The sequence below is a fragment of the Eschrichtius robustus genome, chromosome 5 (genome assembly GCF_028021215.1).
Source record: "Eschrichtius robustus isolate mEscRob2 chromosome 5, mEscRob2.pri, whole genome shotgun sequence".
Lineage (NCBI taxonomy): Eukaryota > Metazoa > Chordata > Mammalia > Artiodactyla > Eschrichtiidae > Eschrichtius > Eschrichtius robustus.
This window is the reverse complement of record NC_090828.1, coordinates 28,326,610-28,353,588: the sequence shown is the minus strand read 5'-3', so window position 1 is coordinate 28,353,588 and position 26,979 is coordinate 28,326,610. Positions and strand designations below refer to the sequence as shown.

At 37.7% G+C, this 26,979-nt stretch overlaps 1 protein-coding gene across 9 annotated transcripts in view; it reads left to right on the top strand.

Annotated features, from left to right (window-relative positions):
• Nucleotides 1-26,979, top strand: part of PIKFYVE (phosphoinositide kinase, FYVE-type zinc finger containing) — a 76,147-nt gene that overhangs the window by 35,964 nt on the left and 13,204 nt on the right. For all 9 annotated transcript variants that reach the window (XM_068544561.1, XM_068544560.1, XM_068544559.1 and 6 more), the window contains 18 exons: nt 353-533; nt 1,145-1,219; nt 4,325-4,432; nt 7,610-7,750; nt 8,422-8,548; nt 8,785-9,944; nt 11,706-11,806; nt 13,003-13,074; nt 13,744-13,915; nt 15,948-16,126; nt 18,079-18,192; nt 18,582-18,690; nt 18,795-18,949; nt 19,851-19,941; nt 23,143-23,203; nt 24,082-24,219; nt 25,040-25,160; nt 25,952-26,047. In XM_068544561.1, coding sequence (XP_068400662.1) covers nt 353-533; nt 1,145-1,219; nt 4,325-4,432; nt 7,610-7,750; nt 8,422-8,548; nt 8,785-9,944; nt 11,706-11,806; nt 13,003-13,074; nt 13,744-13,915; nt 15,948-16,126; nt 18,079-18,192; nt 18,582-18,690; nt 18,795-18,949; nt 19,851-19,941; nt 23,143-23,203; nt 24,082-24,219; nt 25,040-25,160; nt 25,952-26,047 — 3,201 coding nt within the window. The remainder of the gene's footprint in view (nt 1-352; nt 534-1,144; nt 1,220-4,324; nt 4,433-7,609; nt 7,751-8,421; nt 8,549-8,784; nt 9,945-11,705; nt 11,807-13,002; nt 13,075-13,743; nt 13,916-15,947; nt 16,127-18,078; nt 18,193-18,581; nt 18,691-18,794; nt 18,950-19,850; nt 19,942-23,142; nt 23,204-24,081; nt 24,220-25,039; nt 25,161-25,951; nt 26,048-26,979) is intronic.

Here is a 26,979-nt window from a genome sequence, read left to right as displayed (position 1 = left end):
CCTTAGAAAGTCAAAAATACTAACATTACTTAGGAAATAAAGCCTGTTCTGGTGAAATTTCTTATAAAACAAAAAGTGTCCTAAATTGTGCTTATCTGTCCCCATTGTCATTTATGTGTTAAAGTTTAATCAAATTAAATGGGTCGTCTTAGTTGAAGATATTCACAGATTTTCTTTATGTGAAAAATCATTAAGGTGCAGATATGCAGAAAGAATAAAATTGACCAAGAAGATCTCATCTGTGAACCATAATTTGTGTGCTTATTTCTTTGGTAGACTGTGTTGTGTCTTCAAAACTGTTGTCTCTGGCAGTATTAACTATGCAGACTTCTTTCCTGTAACATTTTTGTAGCTCAGCTAATCACAACCACATGATGGCACTACTCCAGCAGTTGCTCCATAGTGAGTCATTGTCACCATCTTGGAGGGACATCATTGTATCACTAGTCTGCCAGGTTGTTCAGACAGTCCGACCTGATGTCAAGAACCGGGATGATGACATGGATGTCCGTCAGTTTGTCCACATCAAAAAAGTGAGCTCTGCTAATGCTTTCCTAATGCTAGGAATTGATGAGATGGGCCTGATAGTAATTCGTCTCTTAATGGTAATCTGAAAGGCTCATTACCAGGAGGGGTGCTAGGTGAGGAGGGGGAAGTTTCTCTGCCTGCTCTATTTGTTAGCAGTGCACTTAAGGGTCATAGAAGCCACTGTTAGGAAGTGAGAGGTGAATGGGGGTGGGGGGTAAGTTGGGCTTGCAATGAGTTGGGAACCCAGACTTTCTTGCTTCCTCTTCTTGATGTGTCATCTATGAAAGGGCCTCTTTCCACAGATTACTGTCACTGTTCTGAGTAAAAGCAGTGGGTAATTGCTTTATTTAGAGAGTAGTGGAGTTTTGCCTGTAGTTTTTGCCTATGATATGTAACTTAATAGTGGTCTTAATTGACATCTGGCATCAAGTACCAGGTAGTATGTTAGAGTGTTGATGATCATGCTAAGAGGCCATTAATTATTGGTTGAAAGGAAGAAATGCATCCTGGAACTTTTTGTACTTATTTGAAAATAAATAATAAATAATAGAATTTATTTGACTGGATTCTAAGGATGTGTCATTGAATTTTATTGTTTTCTTAATTGTTTCATTAGATCCCAGGTGGAAAGAAGTTTGATTCTGTGGTTGTCAGTGGGTTTGTTTGTACCAAGAACATTGCCCATAAAAAGGTAATGTGATTCAGTTCAACAGTGACGTTCAGCAGACTGTGACTATGTGCCAAGCTAACAAGCTGGGGGTACCTTAATCGTGGAAGAAAAGGAGATTGGACATTGAGGGGTGACTAGCAATGTTTCCCATAGGGGTGAAATTTTGGGGGTTGAGGGAGAGTCTCCCAGAGCCGTTGATGATTGGGACTTGTACAGTGGGAACTCATCAGACAGAAGAAGGCTTCCCAACCAGCAGGCTGACAGGACACTGGTATCATTGTCTCCCTTCACCCCACCGCATCTCAAGGAGACAGGATTTTCTAACAGACTGGAGTCCTTCCAGAGGCCTACCATTTGACAACTTTGTTCTCCCTCATAGGGCTGAGCTCAGAATTATCACTGGAATTCTGTTATCCTTCTTCCCTTTTATCTCTACCTTCAACCCTGAGGCTCTTTCTAGCACTAGCACAGAGAGTAGGGTGAAATAACCTGGTGGACTAAGGAAACTCTGAGATCCTAAGGTGCAAGATGGGAAATGGCAGGAGATGGGGCTGTGGAGGAAGCAGGCAGGGGCTTTGTATCTCACTTTATTCTGAAGGCTGCTGATTAGCAAAGTGTAGTGTGCATCAGGATCACCTGTGGACCTTGTTAAAAATGTAGATCCCTAAGTCCAAACCCTGGAAATTCTCATTCAGTAGGTTTACGGGGGTGGGAATTGGGGGGTGGGTAGGGGAAGGGTGGGACTACTTTAAAATCTTTTTTTTAAGGAAGTATAGTTAATTTACAATGTTATGTTAGTTTCCAGTGTACAGCAAAGTGATTCAGTTTTTTATACACATATATATATTTTTTTCATATTCTTTTCCATTATAGTTTATTACAGGATATTGAATATAGTTCCCTGTGCTGTGCAGTAGGACCTTGTTGTTTTATTTATTTTATACACAGTGGCTTACATCTACCATTCCCAAACTCCCGATTTATCCCTCCCTGCACTGCTTTCCCCTTTGGTAACCATAAGTTTGTTTTCTATGTCTGTGAGTCTGTTTCTGTTTTGTATATAAGTTCATTTGTGTCATATTTTAGATTCCACATACAAGCGATATTATGTAATATTTGTCTTTCTCTGTCTGACTTACTTCACTTAGTATGGTAATCTCTAGATCCATCCTCATTGTTGGCAAATGGCATTATTTCATTCCTTTTTATGGCTGAATAGTATTCCATTGTGTATATATGTACCACATTTTCTTTATCCATTAATCTGTCGATAGACATTTAGGTTGCTTCCGTGTCTTGGCTATTGTAAATAGTGCTGCTATGGACATTGGAGTGCATGTATCTTTTCAAATTAGAGTTTTCTCTGGATGTATCCTCAGGAGTGGGATTGCGGATCACGTGGTAACGCTGTTTTTAGTTTTTTAAGGAACCTCCATACTGCTTTCCATAGTGGCTGCACCAATTCACATTCGGCTGGGACTGCTTTTAATGGAGGCACTCTGGGTGTTTCCAGTGTCGTTTATTGGTTCTCACATTTTGAGAAACCGTTGATCTGTAACAGTGTTCTCAAACCTTGCTGTGCTTCAGAATCACTAAGGGAACTTATCAAACATAGAGACACCCTGGCCCCACCTCTGAGGATACTGATTCGGTTACAGTGAGAGCTCAGGCAGATCTCAAGCCTGAACAACTAGATGGAGAAACTGCAGTCCTGTTTTCACTCTTTTCTAAGCAGAGTCTAATTATTTTTTGTAAGTCATTAAGCCTCCTGAAAGTTGTTAGTGACCAAAGAGAAATAAAAGTATGTTTGGATTTGATATTATAGCAATGATCCAGAGTTCATATTTCTACATAGAGTCTTATTAAAACATTTTACCCATCAAAGTAGTACTTTATTTTTTTAAAGATTTATTTTTTTTTTTTTTAAAAGATTTTTTTTTTATTTTTGGCTGTGTCGGGTCTCAGTTGCAGCACGCGGGATCTTTGTCGTGTCATGCGGGTTTTCTCTTCTCTAGTTGTGGTGCGTGGGCTCCAGAGCACGTGGGCTCTGTAGTTTGCGGCACACGGGCTTTGTAGTTTGCGGCACACGGGCTCTAGTTGAGGCGCGCAAACTCAGTAGTTGTGGCACGCGGGCTTAGTTGCCCCGCGGCGTGTGGGATCTTAGTTCCCTGACCAGGGATCAAGTCCCCTGTATTGCAAGGTGGATTCTTTACCACTGGACCACCAGGGAAGTCCCCAAAGTAGTACTTTAAATCAAATTAAATGATCTGTGTTGAATTCAGAGGTAGGTATGTTGTGCTCATCTCCGGAATTAAAAACTGTTATGTGGGTGTGGTAGACACATATGCATGAATGACTGTCTTGCTCCACTGACCATGTTTAGAGTTAGTCTTTAATTTGTAGTTGCTAAAAGAGCCCTGAATGTAGTTTCCCAGCTGATGAGTCACTGTTTTCAGGACCATTTACCGGTTTGGCCCTGATAGGCTTGGTCAGTCGGAAACTTGGATTGCAGGCCCTGGCTGTTCTGCTTGTGGCTTTAGTTGCATGGTTAGGATATATTGTTTGAGTCACTGCTTCAGGATATGCTTTAAGGTTTTCTGTTTTAACTTCTTATTACCCAATTTGGCTTGCAAATTTACGACTGCTTGGAAATTTATTCCATTAAAAATATATTCAGCAGGTGTTTTAATTCTTTTCTCCCTCATCTACCCTTCTTGAATTTCAGAAAAGTTAAATTCTGCCTTCAGAGTTGCTGATTTGTGGGAGTTTGTGGAGTAGTCTGTCTTTAAGCCCCTCTCTGCCCTACCCAGGGCTGGATAGCTTTTCTTGCAACATTAGAAATTAAAAAAAAACAAACAGTTAAGAGTATAGAAGATTAGGTAAAATAGCATTATTAGAAAAGAAGCCAATTTTTGAAGAATTTTGCATAGCCCTAAACTAATAATTTGCTTTGAAAAAAAGCAAGAGAATACCACAAAAGAACTAAATGAGAGTATTTTAATATGAATATAATGAGATCATCTATTTAAGAGGAATTATGAACAGTGTGAATTTAAAGTTGTGATTAAAGGAGGACTATAAGGTGCAAACTTCGAAGTTCTAACAAACTGTTCATTTATTTTTTAGATGAATTCTTCTATTAAAAACCCCAAAATTCTTCTGTTGAAGTGTTCCATTGAGTATCTCTACAGAGAAGAAACTAAATTTACTTGCATTGATCCTATTGTGCTTCAGGTAAGAACTTACTGAAACAGTAATCTGGAGGGATGTTTGCGTACTATGATGCTTGCCAGCTCTTATAACGCATTCCAGCTGGTTAAATTGGACAGACAAACTTAATTGCTGTTGTTTCATTTGAAAAATTTATTATGAAAGATGTTTTTATGTATCACACTTTAGAAGCTTACCAAAACCTCTGTCACTATTTTTAGTTTCAAAGTGTTAAAGGCAACACATGACTTTTTGGGAATATATGAAGAAAAAGTGACAATCCAAATCCTGTTTTTCCTTCCCACCTGGGTCATGGATTTACTTTAAGGATTTCTCTAGCTTAATCAGGTTCCCAATGATAATACCTGATTTTTAATACAGTCTGTTCTACTAAAACACATGTTTCTAGAACACTAAGTAGCTTACACACAGTTGGTGAAAGGGAATAACATCAGATGGAAGTTGTGTCAGTTTCTGTCTGGTTTTGCTTAAGTGAGGAGGCCCAGAAAAACTGCGGTAGGATTATAACCCTCAGCTGGAGAGAAAATCAGCCTCAGCTCAGCTCCCATAAAGGCAGGAACCCTTTTAGCTCTATTTTAAGAAATTAGAAGTGAGCTCCTGTTCGAAGAGTTCTCTCCCTAGAGAGATGCAACCCCTGGTCCTGGATGGCTCTTAGGCGTTCACTGTTCAGAGTTCCATTTCCAATTGTACTGTTGCACTTGCTTTTGTACATTTTAAATTTCCCTTGAGGCCACCTCCAGCTACACTGAGCTGCCTGTCTGGGCTGTCCAAGTTCTCTGTCAAGGTACCAATTTTTATTCTTGTTAGTGCTCTGAATATTAAGTTACATAGGTTTTAAAAGTTGTCTGCCTCAACCTCTTTTCTCCCATAAATGCTATTAATTAATTTGTAGTTGTTCAAAATGGGAAGTTTTCAGGAATGTGTATTCCTATTATAGCAGAAACACATTCAGTTCCAGAAACATTTAGGAAAAGCATTGCTTGAAAATTCATAGGTGATTGGTACATTTTCTCAAGAGTGGTTAAGAGTGGTTAATCACTTTTGTTCTGAATTCGTAGACAGCAACAGAAAAAACTTAATCGTGGTGAAAGGCACCATGGGTTATGAAACTCTGCTCTATTGCTTAATGAACTCTGTTAACTGGGACTGTTTCCTTTCTGGAATTCAGCTGTGTATCAGTATAAAGCTAGGGGTTTCAGCTAGATTTATACCATTCCTTCTAGCTCTTATTTACTATGACTTTTCAGTGACAACTGAAATAAGGAAAAAGGGGAAACACAATTATCGTTCATGGAATCTAAGGTACTGTGATGCTGGGACTTTTCTTGATCTCACTGAAGGTGTCAGTGAAAGACTTTTCTAGGTTTAGATCACAACCACATGGATTGCAAGATGCATCCTAATTGCAGAGATGTTAAAATATGTAAAATTTTATGTCTTGGAGTTGATGAACTAGTAATCAGAATCCATAGATATTTAGTTACAAAAAAGTTATACTTAAATTTATCTGCTTTATTTTAACTCCACCCTTACGACCAGGTTAACAGACTAAAATCTTTATGTTAGAGAAGTATGCTCTGTGCTCTGGGCAATGTATATTAGTAAACATGATTTAATTCATATAATTTAAAGCATCTGGTTCATCAGTGCTATAAAACATAGTTTATTATATCTTTAAGTTCTGACCTATTAAAGTTTTTAGTTTGAATTGATAGAAAGTATCAATTGATATGACTTTTTTTTAATCCTTTTTTTGGTCCACTCATTGTGGAATAACCAATCAAAGAAGAAGCTGAAAGGTAGACTGTTAGAAAAAGGAGGATGAGAAACAGTGGGCAAAGAGATAATTAGCCTGTGGTGCCATACTGTCTTCACAAGGTCGGCCCTCAAGATCTGTTGGTCTGCCACTGCTCCGTTGTGTTCCTGCCCTACCTTCTGATACTTTTTCCTTGCTGAGCCTCTCCCAGGACCCCTTTTTAGCATGGTGCTTCATGCATAATCGTAATAGTTGACTGGAGCTGGAACTGAGAGGAAATGTATTTGCTATCCCTGTATCAGAGGCCAGAAACTTAAAAAAAAAAAAAAAATCAACTTATTTTAGTTATTCTTTATTGGAGCTGCACAAATAAAATCATTTAAAATGTCATTAAATAACAATTTAGTAAGCAGAGAAGGAAATTAACACGTTTCAAGGAAAAAAAATTCCGTTTTGCTAATAATGGGAGAATTTGAAAATGTGCAACTTCTATCAGTAAAACAGAGAAGGGTGAGAAGAAATATACTCCATAACAGGGCAGGTTCATTGCAAGGAATAGGCTCGTCCATTACTGGTGGCACTGACCATGAATACAGTGTTACTCAGAAAGCACTGGGCATAGGGAGCAGAAGTGACAGACGTGCTCCCACATTCCATTGTCACCTCTCTGAGCCCAGAAATTTTATGAAACAATTAATGAATTATATTGTTTTAACTCTGGTTGTTATTTACAATATTCATTTGCTTTGAAAGTAAGCCTTTGTGATGAAATTGTATTAAAAATGTTTTAATTTTTAACTATAGCTGTTCTAGGTAGAATATTACCTGTTCGGAGATTGAAATTAGGAAGAAGCTGAAATAGCATCTGTTAGAGAGTTATTTATTCAGATACCCAAAAGAAGAGATATTCTGGTTACTTTCAGATTGTAAAAGGGGGAATTCATAACTATATTAAAAACGTTTAGAAATTGCTTTCATTTAGGGTTAGGGTTTTTTATTTATTTATTTATAACCTTTGAGAGCTAGCTAATTGGATTCTTGGCTTTTATGTCATAGGTTATTAAGAATTCAAAATCCTCCAAAGTAAAGTTAGTGAGTTGGAGAATGAAATTTCTCCTGAAACTCTTTGCAGCATAATCAGCAGATTAGAATGATGAAAAATATTCTTGGTTGTGTTTGAGTTAATTTGCTTATAGCAATGGTAAGTGATCTTTAGCATAGTTTCACCTGAGATTGGGGGACCTGAGAAATGAGTTAACACATCAGTACTACAGTGTTTACTTAGTAGGAAATATTTATTAGTGGTTTGTGGGCAAAGAAAACTTAGGCGGAGTTTGATATTAATAGTCAAACTATCCTGATATTTTTACATGTCTAGATCTTGAATTGTACCACACATAATAATTTTGATTTATCTTACTTAGGAAAGGGAATTCTTGAAGAACTACGTTCAGCGAATAGTTGATGTTCGGCCCACATTGGTTTTAGTTGAGAAAACGGTATCTCGAATTGCCCAGGATATGTTACTGGAACATGGCATTACTTTGGTCATTAATGTAAAATCAGTGAGTGTTCTTATTTTTCTATTTTTATATCATTTAAAAAAAATCACGGCTTGTAAATTTATATGCATGTATGGTAGATATGCAGGGATCTTTAATTATTTATTTCTTTGCTGCGCCATCTATATTGAAAGTAGGACAGGCATGGCAGTGATTTCATTATTTATAAGACTGGAGGATCTTAGGCTGGAAGAAAGTATGATTCATATAGCACTCATACGAGTTATATAATGCTCATCATAGGTTCTACAAGACCAAAGGTGTGATAGACATTAGTTAATAAGTAGTATTTGTGGAGACTTCATTTTGTAGCAGAAAATGTTCTCTCCCTTGAAAAGTTACCCTCTTCAGAACAGAGGTCAGTTCTGGAAGTTTCCCACCCTCCTGGAAGCTTCCCACCCTCCGCCCCTGAATCAGTACCTTTTGCCAGTGCATGATGCTTAAATGTCTTTTGATAATGTCATTAATATGAGTATGGTTTATTTTAGTAGGCACATACTGATTTCTAAGTGTAGACTAATCTAGAGTCAGTAAAAGTCATTTAATTATTAAAATCAAGGAAATTCATTGCGAGGGCATTTTCATATGTTCCTATTATTTTTTCATATTAAATTTTCTAAGAATTTTATTCTTCTCTGTCTAATTTTGTAATATAATGTTGTTCTGTGTTCTAGCAAGTTTTAGAACGAATCAGTCGGATGACCCAAGGTGATTTGGTGATGTCGATGGACCAGCTGCTTACAAAACCTCACCTGGGCACCTGTCACAAATTTTACATGCAGATGTTTCAGTTGCCTAATGGTGAGTGATCTCTAGTATAGATTTACCTGGAATTGGGGACCTGAGGACATGAGTAAATTCATCAGTACTACAAGGTTGACTTAGTAGGAAATAGCTATTAGCAGTGGTTAAATGAGGACAGGCAACTGTGGTTTTACTTAAGGGTTTTTCTCTGGTAGATGTTAAGATGGTGAGTTCTGTCTGGACTTCTGGATTGCCACCTAAGCCTTCTTAACCTTGTGTTTGTTTATTTGTAGAACAAACCAAAACACTGATGTTTTTTGAAGGCTGTCCACAGCACTTGGGCTGTACAATCAAGCTTAGAGGAGGCTCTGATTATGAGCTGGCTCGAGTTAAGGAGATCCTAATATTTATGATCTGTGTAGCTTATCATTCTCAACTAGAAATCTCCTTCCTCATGGATGAATTTGCTATGCCTCCTACATTAACACCAAACCCCTCCTTCCATTCTCTGATTGAGGGACAGGAGGATGAAGGGGCCGCACAAGAGCCATTCAGCGGAAGTCCCCTCCCCCGGGAGCCTGACTTCCCTCCGGACTTTCTGCCCTCTGATGATAGCAGTTTGCTAGAATCAAGGATTCTGTTTGAGAAGGGTGATCAGGAAACTAAAAGTGTGCCACAGGATGTTGCCTCTTCGAAGCATCAAGAGCATGCCGCAGCAGCTTGCCCAGCAGGCGCCCCCTGTGCTCTCTTTCCATCGGTACCGGAATCGCTGCTGCCACTCCACATAGACGACCAACAGGATGCCGTAGGCAGCGAGCAGCCAGAGGCTTTGCAGCAAACAGAGGAGCTGCAGGATCCCAAAAGCCAGATGAGAGCCTTCAGAGACCCTCTACAGGATGACACTGGCCTGTATATCACTGAGGAAGTTACCTCCTCTGAAGATAAACGGAAGACTTACTCTTTGACCTTTAAACAGGAATTGAAAGATGTGATCCTCTGTATCTCCCCAGTAATCACATTCCGGGAGCCCTTCCTTTTAACTGAAAAGGGGATGAGATGCTCTACCCGAGATTATTTTGCGGAGCAGGTTTACTGGTCTCCTCTCCTCAATAAAGAGTTCAAAGAAATGGAGAGCAGGCGGAAGAAACAGATGCTCAGGGATCTCTCTGGCCTTCAGGGCATGAATGGAAGTGTTCAGGCCAAGTCTATTCAAGTCCTGCCCTCACACGAGCTAGTGAGCACCAGAATTGCCGAGCACCTGGGTGATAGCCAGAGCCTGGGGAGAATGCTGGCCGATTATCGGGCCAGAGGAGGAAGAATTCAGCAGAAAAATTCAGACCCTTTCGCTTATTCTAAGGATGCATCGGGTACTTCAAGTGGCAAATCCGGAAGCAAAAGTGAAGGTGACGAAGAGAAAGGGTTGATTACAAGTGATGCAGTGTGGTCAACAAAGGTGAGCAAGACCACTTTGTGTGCTTGTGTAAATTTAAAATGTGTTGGGGACTTTCCTGGCCGTCCAGTGGTTAAGACTCCACGCTCCCACTGCTGGGGGCGCAGGTTCGATCCCTGGTCGGGTAACTTAAGATCTCACATGCCTTGAGGTGCGGCCAAATAAATAAATAAATCTACTTAACATACATGTCTTTAAAAAAAATGTGTTGAAAATCTCTGCTATGGCAGGGTAAAAATAATCAAATGTGGCAAATTGCATGCAGATTTATTAAATATTTCCTCTATGCTTTTTTTTTTTTTTTGTCTAGGTCTTTCGGCTTATGTGTTGCTTTAAAATGTATGAAATAGGAGTGTAATGTAATGAAACTGGATTTTGAGGGTTTCAGGCTAAGCTCACAGTAAACTAGGAGGAGCTCTGAGGTAGGGGGGCAGCGTGGAGCTGCTTAAAATTTCTGGCATGATGACTTGGGTTTAGTGTGATGCGTCCTTGATCCTTTTAATGGCAATGAGCAGGACAGTAAGGGTTGGAAGTTTATTGTAGGAAATGGATGTGTTTTAAAAAAAGTAAGATTTATTCATGGATACATTATTGATAATGGTGGTAATAAAACTAATGAACAAATCTATCTCTAGATGAGGAAATAGTTTTTTAATAAAACAAAAAGATGTTCACTTTCACAAGTCTGGGAATGATTAAATAATAATGGTACACCGTTTTTAATACATGAAATTGGCAAAAAAGAATGTGATAAGAGCCATGGTTAATGAGGTATGGAAAAATACTTATAATAAACTTTAAATAAATTTATGTTTATATACATTTATGTAAACTTATTAAAAGTGATAGGGAGGTCTTTTAAATTTACATGAGCACATATATGTTTTTGACTTAGGATTCCTATCTTTTATAACTTATTCCTGCAGATAAGTAAGCATTTGGTATAAGGATACTTACATTTTATTATAATATATGTACAAGGGTGTTTACTGAAGCATTATTTCTAATTGTTTGCTGTTAAAAGGATGAGTTGGATCTCGTTTCATGACCCAGAGAGAACCCATGATATATTTTCTAGTGTTAAAAAGCAAATTGTGTTTTAATATATGTAGCATCAAACCATTTTTGTAAAAAACCAAAATCACCTGTGTATACTTATGTGGGTGTTTTTGTGTGTTTATGTGTATGAGCTAGCAAAAGTACATGGTTTTTAACCATACAGTCAAATTTGTCAGTTTGGGAGGTGGGCAGCATCAAAGGAGGAGAGGCTTTAAGTACTTCATGAACTTCTTCATATACCTCTGTACTGTTTGAATTTCAGCAGAGACAGGTGTTACCTTTGTAATGATCAAAAACAGGTATAAAGTACAAATAAATAAATACCTTAGGATTTAGATTTCTGGGTATCTCAGGTGGATGTTATATCCAGCTATCAATTCAGACTGTTTCATATTTAATTAACTACTTCCAAGATAATTTAATGTAGTTTTGTAAAAATAAGAGTATTTAAGAAAACAAGCTGTTTAGACATCTATTTGTATGTTTACGTTTCACTTAAACCTTTTGGATTGCTTTACCTCAAAACCTAACTGCTCTTCTTCCTTATATTTAGTGTCTTGTAGTTTTGAATCTTCACTGAAACCCCTGTAGTGATGGCAGAGGCTTTACAAATCGAGTGGAGTGTGTCGGATGTTGGAGATGGGCCTTGGGGTTGGAGTGCGTGATGGCTTGCGGGTGCTCATCTGGATGTTCCTTCTCTTGCAGGTGGACTGTCTGAATCCTGCCAACCACCAGAGACTGTGCGTGCTCTTCAGCAGCTCTTCTGCCCAGTCCAGCAACGCTCCCAGTGCCTGCGTCAGTCCGTGGTAGGGTTCCTTGCCCACCCCACTTGCACCCCCGCCCCCCCACTATTGTACTTGAGGATAGAATTCCAGCAAGTCTGAACAAAATTCAGCCTTTAGGCTCTGTTTTTAGGTGAATGGCATGCTGCTGGTCATATGTGAATTGATGGAACTTTAGAACTTGTGAATTACATATGAAATTTGTATTTGTTCATGGGTAGAAGTAAATGAAAGTACCTTTAGTGAGAGTGAAAACGGATGTGAGGGATGGAAGAGAAATTTGTAGTTATAAAAGTGAGAAAGTTGATACATAAAAGCTAGTTTTAAGCATTTTGATAACATGTACAAATCAGGCAGGTTTTCTTTAGGCATCGTTTTCATAAGAGCAGTCAGTCTTCTGTCTTAAGTTTTATTCTAAAACTTAATTCTAAGTAGATTGATAGAAACACATTTTATAATGTTATAATTTATTTCCAGTGATAGTCACAAAAGCCTAGTTATTACATAGTTTAGTTTTAAAAGTACTAAAGAACATAACTGCTTGTTTTTGGAGTACTTTCCATGACAAAATGTGTTCCGTATTTTAATTTTGGACACCAGAAACCCTTATTTCTACCAGTGAGATCAGGGATTCTTCCAGCATCAGTAGAGCTCTAGCAGTCTGACTTGGGGCTGGGTGAGCCCATGGGAATTTTCTCTGGGAGTTTAGGTCAAGGCTTGATATAAGATGTGGGTTTCGACAGGTATGTGTAGCTGAACTCTCTTATTTGTGGGCATTTATAAGTTGGGTATAAAGTTAAGAAGTGCCTTTCCTGGAGGAATATGAGCTGCTGCTCTTCGTGCTCAGCAATGGTGTGGACTAGAGAGCAGAGGCAGGAGTCCCATTTTATACTGACCAGGCTTAAGGCTTTGTAAGGGAAACTTTTACTTCTTCCTAACTCAGATCAGTTTTACTCATTTAATATTACAGTTTGTGCATCCTGATTAAATAGTTTCATAGGATACTAATGGACTGGGAATGGATACGATGCTGTAGTGTGGCTAGTACAAACCTGGTCTATCAGATGAGGTAAAACCTGTTCCGTAACAACAAAAGAGTAGCACCTGTTTTAATACTGTATTATAAGCAGATCTAACAGGTATCAGTTTGGAGTCTCATGAAATATCTTTTGCTGGGTGGTAATTCATATGATATGTTTCTAAGAAATCTTTTCTTTTAGGATTGTAACAATGGAATTTTATGGAAAAAATGATCTTACATTAGGAATATTTTTAGAGAGATACTGTTTCCGGTAAGAACCAATTTTCTCCTTATGTTCCATTTATGCTTTTTTGATGCCTAGAATTTCAACCTAAATATAAACATGAGTTGGAGCACTGTTGTGTGACCTTCCTGTTCATGCCACGTGCCAGGGTTTACTATACAGAGAAGTAATCCTTTCATATTCAACCCGGCATGTCTTCTCCAGTTCATTCCTCAGATCTTTGCCCATCTAATTGCCCTCAATCCCACAGACTTTTTTTAGAATGTCTGTTTTCACAGTGATTCAAATGAGAGGCAAGAGAAGCTAAGGACCTCAGTTTAAGTCTTAGAGCTATCACCTGCCACTTAATATGACAAAGAGCAAGTAGTTTAATCTTTACCAGCCCCCTTTATAGGTATTAACAAACTCCACAAATGTCAGGAGTTTTAATAGGTAAAATGAGATGATGTTTTAGAAATACTTGGCAAATAGAAGGTGCTTAACAAGTGGAACCTGTCACTGTGATGTGGTTGAAGGCAGGATGTTCAGCTGCAGGCTCTGAGCAGGATGAGCGGTACCCCGAGCAGATCATCCACCAGTCATCCTTACTCTTGAGAGGATGCTGCACTTTCTCTACAGTGGTCCTGATTAGCCAGGATTCACTATACACTGCTCCTCGGTTTCGTGGTTAATGTGAGGACTTTCTTTTTGTCAAAGGCCTTCCTATCAGTGTCCTAGCATGTTCTGTGATACCCCCATGGTGCATCACATTCGACGCTTTGTCCATGGCCAAGGCTGTGTGCAGATAATCCTGAAGGAGTTGGATTCTCCAGTACCTGGATATCAGCATACAATTCTCACCTATTCCTGGTGCAGAATCTGCAAACAGGTAAGTGTACCCTGTTGCTGTAATACATCACATAGTATCTTTTATTTCTATATTTATATAGTTCTTTTTTGGGGGGGAGGGTGGCCTCTATTTTTTTGGATTTAGTATTTGTCTTTGGGCTCTTATTTATTTTACCTTCTAGTGCTGTATGTTCCCTTTAATGTTTGTTTCCTAAAGATTCCATTTTAGGATTTATCAGTCATTATATAAAACATAGGTACCATGTCCAGTAAAATAGATGGAGATTTTATCTTGACAGTTCTCCATTATGTTTGTTTATTCATTCAGTAAATGCTTATTGAGCACCACCTAGGTGCCAGATACTGTGCTAGGCCCTAGGAATGAAGGAAGAACAAGGTAAGGCTCCTGTCCTCTAGCGGGGAAGACAGACTTACAGTGATTACAGTATGCTAGAATGTTTGTGTAAGTTTAAGTCTATGTCAACATTTCTATCTTAAGACACACAGATGAGAGACCATGTTTAATTGATCTCTGCTGGTTTTCATATACATTCTTGAGGAAAGAACCATGTGTTTTATTTCTTCTGTGTGTTTTTCTAACTCTGGAGGGAATATTTGGTGCCAATATTATGTTTTTAATATATACTTTTTATTCAAATTGTTTACAGTGAGCATATGCCAAATTTAACTTCATTGTTATCTTAATTGGCTTATTTTGGAGTGTATGTTTGGAAGCACATATGGGAATTATAGATAAAATAATAGTGCAACCTATTTCAGTATCAGAGGTTGAGGAGGGCAAAGTCAAAGGTAGTGCCTTCTTCGGTAGGAACATAGAGCCATGAGATCATTTCTTGCAATGACTGGTCTTTTTATACTTGTTCTTCTAGGCCTTTAGTTGCTGTTAGACAGCTGGCAATATTTTGTTGTAGAATATGTGAAATTCTGTAGATTGACCAGTGAACTAAATGAATAACTTAAGTTCGATCTTTATATCTTGCATGTTTGGTGTATGCACTTTATTTTAAAACAAAAACTTCTGCCTTTGGGGTTATGTTAGAAAGGAAAAGGTAAACAGTTTTTGTTACACAGAAATGAAAACTTTTAGGTGTCCAAAAAAGTTATAATATATATGACCAAATATTAGTATACTTACTATTAAATTTCTGTAAGCCATGATAATAGAAAAATGGGCAAAGAGTGTGACAAAGCAATTTAATACAAATGGCCAGTAGACATGTGCAAATACATTTTACTCATTAGTAATAATCAAAGAAGTATAAATAAATATAAATAAATAAAATAAGTGGAATGTGTTTTTATTTATTTATTTTTTAAAGAAGTTACATTTCAAAGATTTATAGTTCCTGAGATTGGTAAGAAAGTAGGGAAATTGATATTCTCAGATACTGTTGGAGATTGTCTCCTGAAACAGGTGTACTGGTTTACACAATGTGGCAGAAAGTATCAAAGACCATATAAATGTTCATGCCCTTTGACCTACCAATTTCCACTTTCATTAATTTATTCCAAGGAAATAATAATTATGGATATTTATAAGTGTATACACACACACACACACACACACACACACACACACACACACACACACAGGGACGTTCATCAAAATAATGAAAAACTTGTAATGTCTTAAATGCACATCAATAGAGATTGGTTAAATAATTCCATATTATGGGATACTTTGCAGCCATTAAAAATTAAATTGTACAAGAATATTCTATGTGGGAAAATATGATATATTGCTAATAAAAAAAGGTTATGAAGCTAATTATAGGGAACAGTTTTTATTTATAAACATCCCAGCTAAGCATATATGTATTCATGTATAGAAAGAAAGCAAACATACTAGCATATTGATGGTGGTACTGGGATTACTGGCAAGACAGTTTTCCCCAGCCATCCCTAACTCCACTCACCTCGAAGCATTTTTTTCTTCTTCTAGTTTTATGCAGTCAGAATACACTAGATTTGTACTAGAGAAGAAAATACATTGTTTTTTAAAAAAGAGATTCTCAATATGTGATTAGATAACAATTTATGCTGAATTTCAGGTAACACCAGTTGTTGCTCTTTCCAATGAGTCCTGGTCCATGTCATTTGCAAAATACCTTGAACTTAGGTTTTATGGGCACCAGTACACCCGTAGAGCCAATGCTGAGCCGTGTGGTCACTCCATCCACCATGATTATCACCAGTATTTCTCCTATAACCAGATGGTGGCATCTTTCAGGTAAGAAGTCTGAGCGACCTTGTCACAATCACATACTCCCTGGAAGGCTTTGTAACATTTCCAGTATTACTAGATTGAATTAATTTTTGGTGTGTGTTGTTCCCCATTCCCACTCTTGCAAAGGCAGAGGGCCATACTCTGTGAAGAGCTTTCAGTGTTATTATTTTATTTAATCCTTTAAGAAATATGTATTATTATCACCCTAACTTAGAGAGCTTACAGCTGACAAATAGAGCTAGCAAGTCATGATCCATGATTCTTGCTACTGCAGGTATTACTCTTAACCATTGTTTTTCCATCTGAGAGCTTATCAGAATTTTTGCTAAGACATTACTTAGCATAAGGGTTATCGGATATTCCGGATAGAGCTAAAATCACTAGTTCAAAGAATGGGTATTTACACTTGTTTTTTTTTTTTTTTTTTAAATTTATTTATTTATTTATGGCTGTGTTGGGTCTTCGTTTCTGTGCGAGGGCCTTCTCTAGTTGCGGCAAGTGGGGGCCACTCTTCATCGCGGTGCGCGGGCCTCTCACCACCGCGGCCTCTCTCGCTGCGGAGCACAGGCTCCAGACGCACAGGCCCAGCAACTGTGGCTCACGGGCCCAGTTGCTCCGCGGCATGTGGGATCTTCCCAGACCAGGGCCCGAACCCATGTCCCCTGCATTGGCAGGCAGACTCTCAACCACTGCACCACCAGGGAAGCCCTACACTTGTTTTTAAATGATTTGAGAAAGCCTTCGGGCTCTGCCTTCAGAATATACCCAGAACATGTCTCACCACCTTCACCACTGCCACTCTGGACTGAACCTCTGTTGTCTTTTACTAGATTATGGCAGTAACCTCAGTCAGTTTCCTTTTGGCCTTAACCCGCTGCAGCCTGTTCTCAAGACAGCAGTCAGAGTGGTCCTGTTATATGAAAATCAACTCAGGCCACTCATGTGCTCTAGAGCCTCCAGTGGGTGTCTGTTTCAACCTGAGTGAAGGCCAGAGTCCATTTACGGGCCTGTGAGCCCCTACATGCTCTGGCTTCTCACCCCCTACTACTCCCGCCTCGCTCACCGTACTTCAGCCTCACTGGCCTCCTGGCTGGACCTCAGCTATGTCAGGTAGGCTCCTACCTGGGAGCCCTGCACTTGATCTTCCGTCTCTGAGCTGCCTGCTCCCAGATATCTGCCTACTTTTCCTTATTTCCTGCAGGTCTTTGTTCAGATTTCACCTGCCCTGACTCCCTCTCACCCCTGGCACTCCTTGCTTCCCTTTCCTGCTTTATTTTGCCCTGTAGCACCTACTATCTGGCGTAAGATATGTTTTAAGTATTTGTTTTTGTTTATCGCCGAAGTCTTATTATTCCTGAATCACGAGAGCAAGAATTTTGGCCCTTACTCCATGCTGTATCTCAGCACCTAAAACAGCATCTGACACATAATAGGCACAAATAGGCACACAAATAGGAAATACTTGTAATTGAACCCTATATCCTTTTTTAAGCAAGAGCTATTAACCATGAACCTAGGGCCTAGGTGGGGTATAGCATTTACTAGACATCATGAACTTCAGGTGGAAAGGAAACTCACAAAGAATCCTTGGGAACTGAGAAGGTAGTGAATACCTGTGTCTAAGCTAATTGTAGGAAGGAGTCCCTCTCCTCATTCATGGAGGTTTATATCCCAGTCATTTGTTTTTAAAGCACATGAGAATGGCCTCGGGGGATAAATGATGACATCACAATGCAAGGGAAAAATAAAACAAAATCTTTTTAAAACTGGGGAGGATATTTGTAATGTCTGAAAGTTGCCTTCAATGTTTTTGATTGTTTTAAAAATGCCATTTCATAGAAACTTTATGATCTCTTGTACCTCATAGGACTTAGCTGGCTGTCATGATACACCTCTACTCAAAATATTAAAATATTTTTCACTTTTCTACTATTACTTGTATTTTTTCCTCTCAGTTATTCTCCCATTCGGCTTCTTGAAGTGTGTGTTCCACTTCCCAAAATATTCATTAAACGTCAGGTGCCACTAAAAGTGTCCCTTCTTCAGGATCTGAAGGACTTCTTTCAAAAGTAAGTTTTATTTTCTTTGATCATCTGTTTTTGTTTAGTACTGCCTGAAATCTAAACTATTTTAAATATCATGTTTGTTCATTTAGCTTTCTTTGAAAACAAAAATAACCTATTTTTCTAATTGTATGTTATATATGCCTGATGTAAAAAAGGAAAAGTGTAGACAGTTCATAAAAGTATTAACAAAGAAGTCAAACGCTCTCAGGCATAACAACTATTAAAATTTTGATATACGTCCTTTTTTGTTCTGCAAAATTGTATGTGATTCTTAATTAGGTAAGACCTAGTTAAAGTTTTGTGTGTACATCTTTTTTCTACTTGTGTGAGATTAGACAATTTGATTCTGACTTTTCTAAAGTGTTTAATATTGTTTATATTTATATTGTTAGAGTTTCACAGGTATATCTTGCTGTGGATGAAAGACTCGCATCTTTGAAAACTGATACATTTAGCAAAACAAGAGAGGAGAAAATGGAAGATATCTTTGCACAAAAAGAGGTAATTCATTTTTCTGACAGAAACCCAAATGTTAGCTGTGAACTTGTTAGAGGTTCCTTTTGGGGTGTGTCTCAGATTGCTGGAGCGCTTTCTGTTCCTCGTAGATGGAAGAAAGCGAGTTCAAGAACTGGACTGAGAAGATGCAAGCACGGCTCCTGTCTTCCTCTGTGGAGACCCCTCAGCAACTGCAGTCGGTCTTCGAGTCACTCATCGCCAAGAAACAAAGCCTCTGCGAAGTGCTGCAGGCTTGGAATAACAGGTGTGACTTTGCAGTCTGGTGTTTCCTTTATATTATTGCAAAATTTGCTCTGCTATCATGTTTTTGATGTAAATGTCCTTATTAATTCGGATGTTTCCTTTTACTCTCAAGTTGTAGGAGCTTTATTTTTATTGCCACTACGACCCTCCACCTCTTTCATCCTTTAAAGTGTAGGTTGTGAAGATAAAAAAAACAAAGATGAGAATAGCCTTCATTGCTGTTTCAAGTACAGTGTGTGTGCTTACTGAATCTAATTTATCTGTATTAGTATGTCATGGAGTGATTATTGGGTTTTAGGCCATGACTTTCAACTCTATTATTTTGTGTATCTTGTACCTTTATTTAAATATTTATTTGGGGAAATATTTCCCTTTAATGCTTATTGAAAAGTTCAGTTATATTATTATAGCATTTATTTATTGAGCACTTGGATCATGCTAGGCACTAAGTAAGGCAGTAGATGGACATGCACTCTTTTATTTGATTTTGAGTCCTACAATGTATATATACTGATTCCATTTTACAGAGGAAACTGTGGCTCTACGAGACTAAGGGATTTGCCCAAGTTATATAGCTGTTAATTGTCAGAGCTCGGCTTTGAGCCCAGGTCTGTTGGTCTTTAACACTCGTATTTTTTACGTTATGTTTTATTGTCTCATAACTTGCTATTCTTTTATAACTATAGTTGTATCAGTAACAAGTGATTAATTGATTAGAAAGAAAACAAAAATTTAGTCTTAGTTATGTACAGTTTTAAAATCTATTGCATTCGAAATAGGAAAATCTAATCTAATTCTTGTGGTTTCAAAGTTATAAGGAGAATATGTGTAAACATTATTCAGGATATTAGAAGGAAAATCATATTCTTCTTTTCTCTTTTCCTTTTTTTCATTAACTATAGGTTGCAGGACCTTGTCCAGCAAGAGAAGGGTAGAAAGCGGCCTTCAGTTCCTCCAAGTCCTGGAAGACTGAGGCAAGGGGAAGAAAGCAAGGTAATGAAATGTAGTTTTGTCTTTGGGCCTATATATATTGGTATAGATATAATTAATTTCTCTTATGACACTTAGAAGTGGTAGTTTAAGGACTTCCCTGGTGGTGCAGTGGTTAAGAATCCACCTGCCAACGCAGGGGACATGGGTTCGATCCCTGGTCTGGGAAGATCCCACATGCCACGGAGCAGCTAAGCCCGTGTGCCACAATTACTGAGCCTGTGCCCTAGAGCCCGCGAGCCACAGCTACTGAAGCCTGTGCACCTAGAGCCCATGCTCCACAACAAGAGAAGCCAATGCAATGAGAAGCCCGCGCACCACAACGAAGAGTAGCCCCCGCTCGTTGCAACTAGAAAAGCCCACGTGCAGCAGCGAAGACCCAACGCAGCCAAAAAAAAATAAAGTGGTAGCATAATATATACTTTATTAATAATAGTAGGAGTTTTTAATTTTGAAGTTATGAGGTTTCTTGGTGGTGTGACCTGGATTAATTTTTTTTGTCTTAGCCTGAAATAAAATACATTATAATTCATTTATTGGAAACATTTATCAAAAGCTACTATCTACTGGCATCACTGAGGATAGTATCACAGAGGCAGTAAGTGCTATAAAGGAGAAGGTGTGGATGTGCTGAGTGTATAATAGAGTCCTAATTTACTTTACTATGAGTTTTGGGTGTTCTTATCTCTGTGCTTAAGTGAGAAGCTTTTCTTAAGGGGTATGCACCAGGTTAGTTCTACATGTTGATTTAATTAACCTTTCCTAACTGTATTAGTTTTCTCTTGCTGCACAGCACATTACCCCAAACTTAGTGACCCAAAACATAAATTTATTATCTCACAGTATGTCAGGACTCTGGCACAGTGTGGCTGGGTTCTCTGCTCACAGAACTGAGATGAAGGTTTTGGCCAGGGCCGTTACCTGAGGCTCAGGATCTTCCAAGCTCATCTAGGTTGTTGGCAGAGTTCAATTCCTAGTGGTTATAGGACTGAGGTCCCCCATTTGTTGCTGGCAGTTGACTAGAGACAATTCTCAACTCCTAGAGGCTGCCTGATTCCTTACATGTGGCTCTGTTCATCTTCAAAGCCTACAGCAGTGGATTGAATCCTTTTCATGTTTCAAATCTCTGAATTCTTCTGCTGTGTCTGACCTCTGGACACAGATTTAAAGGGCACATGTGATTAGGTCAGGCCTACCTGGTTAATCTCCGTAGTTTAAGGTTAACTGATTTGGGACCTTACATACATGGTAAAATCCCTTCACAACAGTATCTGGATTAATGTTTGGTTGAATAACTGTGTGTGTGTGTATGCCAGGGGGCGGAGTTCCTGGGGGCCATCACAGAATTCTGCTTACCATGCTAACCATGAACAGATGAGTTAATGTCAGTATATTATAAGGGCTTAATATTCTGTTATCATGAGGGCTTTTGAGAGAATATCTTTTTGTACAAGTGTGTAGTATCTGTAGCAGAGTATTTTCATGGAATGATGGGTTCAAGTGCCGTGGATCTTTGTGTTATTTAGTAACACTGTGTAACTGAATTCCTCCTTTTTGTCTCATAAATAACTGTGTAGGAATCACTTTTCCTTAAAGTTTAGGTGAGAGTAAGAATAAGAATTACTGAAGATGATTTATTAGTATTTGCCAAGTAGTTCAGGACAGTTAACGGCTATCACAAACTGCTAGTGGCCTTTCTGTTTGCTTACTGATGAAACAGTGAAGCTAGTGGTGTAAGACCTCTCATTATAATATTGAGACATAGAATTGAAAATACAAAATCAGTCAGTAGATGATTATCTTTTTGAAAGATGGAAAGTTGATTTGAATCTGTAGCACTGCCTTTGTATTCATTCATTTGATAAATAGTTCTTGAGTGCTTTTAAGCACTGTTCTGAGTGCAAGGAATTCACGTTTGTGAATGAAGGCCGTAGTTATTGTCCCTATGGAGCGTTTGTCTAATGAGACTGACAATAAACAGATGAACCAATAAACATTTAAAAAACAAATGGAAACAAGGCTATGAAGAAAAAATTAAGAGAAATGGAGAGTATTGCTAGGGGAGTAGGTGATGGTGAGTTATTTTATATAGGATGCCCAGGGAGGTCTCTCTGGTATGGTGAACAAATCAAAGAACGTTTTAAGTAGCAATCTAAGAAATGACTTTGTAATGAAATTGTACACAGGGCTGATAGTCATTTAAAATGTATCTTATCTATGAATAATGGGACTCGTGAAAGTCCAGTGGGTAATCAAAGATTACTAGGCTTAATGGATAATCATAAGTAGTTCCTAGATGCTTTAATGGGTTTGTGAGCCACTGTTTAGAACAGTATTCTCAAAGTGTATGGTTCAGGGATCCTGGGGGTCCAAGACCCTTTTCAAGGGCTCCACAAGGTTTCTCTTTTTCTTTTTTAATTAATTAATTAATTTACGGCTGTGTTGGGTCTTCATTGCTGCGCACGGGCTTTCTCTAGTTGTGGCGAGCAGGGGCTACTCTTTGCTGCGGTGCACGGGCTTCTCATTGCTGTGGCCTCTCCTGTTGCAGAGCATGGGCTTTGGGCGCGCGGGCTTCAGTAGTTGTGGCACACGGGCTCAGTAGTTGTGGCTCATGGGCTTAGTTGCTCCACAGCATGTGGGATCTTCCTGGACCAGGGATCGAACCTGTGTCCCCTGCATTGGCAGGAGGATTCTTAACCACTGCGCCACCAGGGAAACCTTCCCTTTTTCAACTGTATATCTGTGTGAGGCTAGATTTTCTTTATATACTTTAATCATAATAATATAGCTCAACAGGTTAAATGCAGAAGTCAGAGAGGAATTTAACTGTCTTCTATTAAGCTAGGCATTAAAGTATTTGTAGAAGTATAAAACACTGCCACTCTTAACAATTTTTTTTTAAAAATCTATTTTTAATTAAAATATGTTTTTTATGTTAATATGTAATGGGCTTATTGTTATTTTTAAATGAATTAATAAATGCATGTTCTATAACTTTTTCAGTTTCAATTTTCTAATAAGGAAAAATTGGACGATATAACCCACATAAACAAAAGCTATCTGAGTGTCTTAATAATTCTTAAGAGGTTGAAAGGGTCTTGAGGCCAAAATGGTTAAGATTCACTGGGTTAAAAAAATTTTTTTTTAAATTAAAAGTTTTAAATTTAATGTTTCCTTAAGAACAAAGTATTTTGTTCTCTGCAGATAAGTGCAATGGATGCATCTCCACGGAATGCTTCTCCAGGACTTCAGAATGGGGAAAAAGGTTGGTCCTTGAGTCTGGTGATCACCTGTCATTGAATTTAAGACATTTCTTAGTCTATAAGTTGTTTTTAACTACTAAATATTGAGAATTTTTTTCTGTTGCAATTGGACCTAGACTTTTTTTTCCTTCCTGTAAAACGTTTGTAGCACTCTAAGTTTAAGATTATCATAGAGTACATTGCATAAGATAAGTTAGGATATAGAAGTACATGATAAATAGAGAAGACTGCTTTTAGGGAAAGAACAAAAAGACAAAAGGAAACTGAATTTCTGTCTTGACTGTTATGAAGTCAACTGCCAGGTTTCATGGAAAAAAATCTTATAAAGTTTAATTTATATTTTTATATCACTAAAATCTTTTCCAGACTTAATTTTTCCTCAGTATTTCATAGAGTAACTTTTCTAGGTGCTTTCCTAGAAAATTGGTAGGGAAATTTACTTAGACTATCTTTGTAGAACAAGAGCTCAACTCAGAATTCTTGGCATTTTTCTATCATAAGTAAGTGAATTTCCCCCCTGAGAATAAGCATGTGATTTTTTCCCCCAGTAGTGTCATAATTGCATTCTCTATTAAATTGAATGAACTAATATTTAGGTAGGCATTATGGTCTAGTGCAAAGAATATGGCATAGGAGCCGGAATTGGTTGCCAGTCACAGTGCTGTCACTAAGATCTGATTGGGGTCAAGTCATATAACCTGTCTGGATTTTTGTATCCATTTCTAAAATATGCACTGAAATGGCCTACGTAACTTTTAAGAAGCTAAAATTCTTTGGTTTATGAAGTAGAAATAGGAGTTGGCATTTTAAAAACATTGCTGTTAGATAGAAATGGACATAATGTTTTAAAGTGACTCATTTGCACTCTGTTTTTCTTTAGAGGACCGCTTCTTAGCTACCCTGTCCAGTCAGAGCTCCACCAATTCCCCCCACCTCCAGCTGCCCACTCCTCCCGAAGGCGTGCCTGAGCAGGCCGTGGGAGGGCCTCCAGAACTTGATACCGCCAGCAGTTCCGAAGGTACAGGTCAAGTCACTTTTACTGCACTTCATCCAGTAGAGACAAACACGCTAAGTGCTGTGACACAGTGCTTTCTTAGCCCTTATGATTTAAAGTTTTTACTATTGAAAGGGCTCTTTTAGATGTAGCTTTTTACCATATCCCTTCTTCAGTTGCACTGCTTGACATGTAAATATCTCAGTAACAAAATGTTATTCAGCTTCATCTACTTTCTGGGGCTATTACTTTCTTAAGTCTCATTAAAGCACATGATTTTTGCCTTGTAAGAAAGAAAGAGAAATTGCAGCCATTTGGCTAACAACAAATATTTGTTTCACTAATAACAAATTTATACCTTTTTTCTTGCTTTCCTTGCTTTCTGTTTAAGCACCAACTACTTAATTGTAGCGTAAACTTTAAAAATAACTTTTAAATTGCAGTTAAACTCAGATGTAATAGCCACAGTGTGCATAACTGAGTTGAAGTGGCAACAGGAACAGCTGTGACTGAGTTCATGCATGCTCGGCCAGTAATTACGCCATGGCTGCTGCCTGGCCCTGTGACGGTAAGAGGCCATCGGTTGCAGGGTGATCTCAACTTCAAACATGTTGAAATGTTAAAAAAAAAAAAACGAGCCACTTGGGGTCAGTGCTATGTATGCTTCACTATTGCTTCCTGTTTGATAGTCATTATTCCTAGATCAAAAATTTTACACCATAATTGGTAATTATGGTGTGCACATGTCTGTGTTCCAAAAAGGAAATGAAATATAGTTGACTCTTTATACTTTCTTTTACTCTTTCTGAATATTAACGTATAAATAGAATATTTTTCATTCTAGATGTATTTGATGGACATTTGCTGGGATCCGCAGACAGCCAGGTGAAGGAAAAATCAACCATGAAAGCCATCTTTGCAAATTTGCTTCCAGGAAACAGCTATAACCCTATTCCGTTTCCTTTGTAAGTATTATAAAAGCCAGTGGCTGTTGGGTGGTTTTATTTTTACTTCATTTAAAAAAATCTCTCTATAGATATACTCTCTACATATTTAAATATGTTTATTTAACTGTATATATGTATTTCTCAATCCAAAATTATACTTCATCATAGTAAAAGAGATGTCTTTTGGTATAATATGATTTGTAGAACATGTAATCATTATATAGTAAATGAGTGGATTAAAAAAGCATTAACTAATATTACTTAATGCTTAAGAGTACTGATTCTGAAAAGAATTGCTTATATATATATATATTATTAAGATATACTGCTACATCTATTGATCTCATAATCATAAAAACATATTGCTGATTGTATATGAGGTTATTACTGACCCAGTAGTTTACTGGGACGTGATGCTTTTTTAATAGTGATGATGAATTGCAATGGCTATACAAGTTTTCGTGTGATCTTGTTTGTACTGGACTCACTCAGAGTGGGGAAAAACATAGGCTGGCTTTCTACACTGCCAGTGTGGAAAGCTTTGTTTGGAGTGATGATTCCATAACGCTCTGATTTGAAAAAAAATTCTGATGATTTTCAGTTGTCTTCAAAAACTTTCTGTTGATGTATTTTCCTTGGCTGTTTGTTCAAGTTCTGCATACATTTTGGCTTAATTATATTCTTGTAATTGTACATTATTTAGTTAACTTAAAATTGTCCTGAGATTTACTTGTAATAGTGCTAATGGTTTGTATGTGTGATTTTCTGCTAATTTTGTTCTGATTTATGTATTTAAAAATTTTGAACAGTGATCCAGATAAACACTACTTAATGTATGAACATGAACGAGTGCCCATTGCGGTCTGTGAGAAGGAGCCCAGCTCCATCATTGCTTTTGCTCTCAGGTATTATTCATGGGGCTTTTTCGCCTATGGTTATATCTTTATATTTTATGGGTATTTATTAATTGCTGTATTTTGAGTTCTGTTACATAGAGTAGAGCAAAATATAAGTAAATGTAAAATATTAAATATAAGTAAAAGAATATATTCTTTGGGTGTGACAGCTTATTCTTTTTGTATCTGATAATGTACTCTTTACCCAAATAATAACAGGATGATTCTTAAGCTTCTAATAATTAAATTAACTAGGCAAGTTATTTACTAATCCTTATATCCTTTAACCATTCTCTGTATTATAATATGTATCCATTGTATCCTTTCCTTTGCTTTATTTATTGGCATAATACTTGGAACATACCTGCCTTATATCATCTGAATGTCTTTTTTGTATTCTTCATTCATTTCCTTCCTGCTTCCCACACATAGCAGGTAAAGTTTCCTTACTTAGAGTAATGCTGTTCCTATGCCTTAACCCATTTACATGCCCACAGTTATCATGTGTCTTAAAGAAGGACCCCTCGTTAAAAATATTTATATATCATGTCTAAAAGAACAAAGCTTTTTTGTTTTGTTTTTTGTTTTTTTGTTTTTTTTTTGTTTTTTTTTAGAACAAAGCTTTTTAATCTTAATGGTATCTTGGCAGTGATAGAACCTAGTTTAAGTAGAATCTAAGATGTTTAATAAAAAACATTTTTTTTCCTCTTGGAAGACATTGAAATTAAAATTTTATTTTTAATATTGGTTACAAGTTGTCCATTTATCAACAAATATTTGAATGTCTGCAATGTGTGGTATACTAGGTACTGGGTATACAGGGGTAAACAAGATAGATTTATAGGCTTCAGCATTTATGTAGTTTAGAGTTACTATTTGGATAATGAGGAATTTTTTTCCTTTAGAAGATTCCATATGATAAATTTTTTATCTTTGCCTTT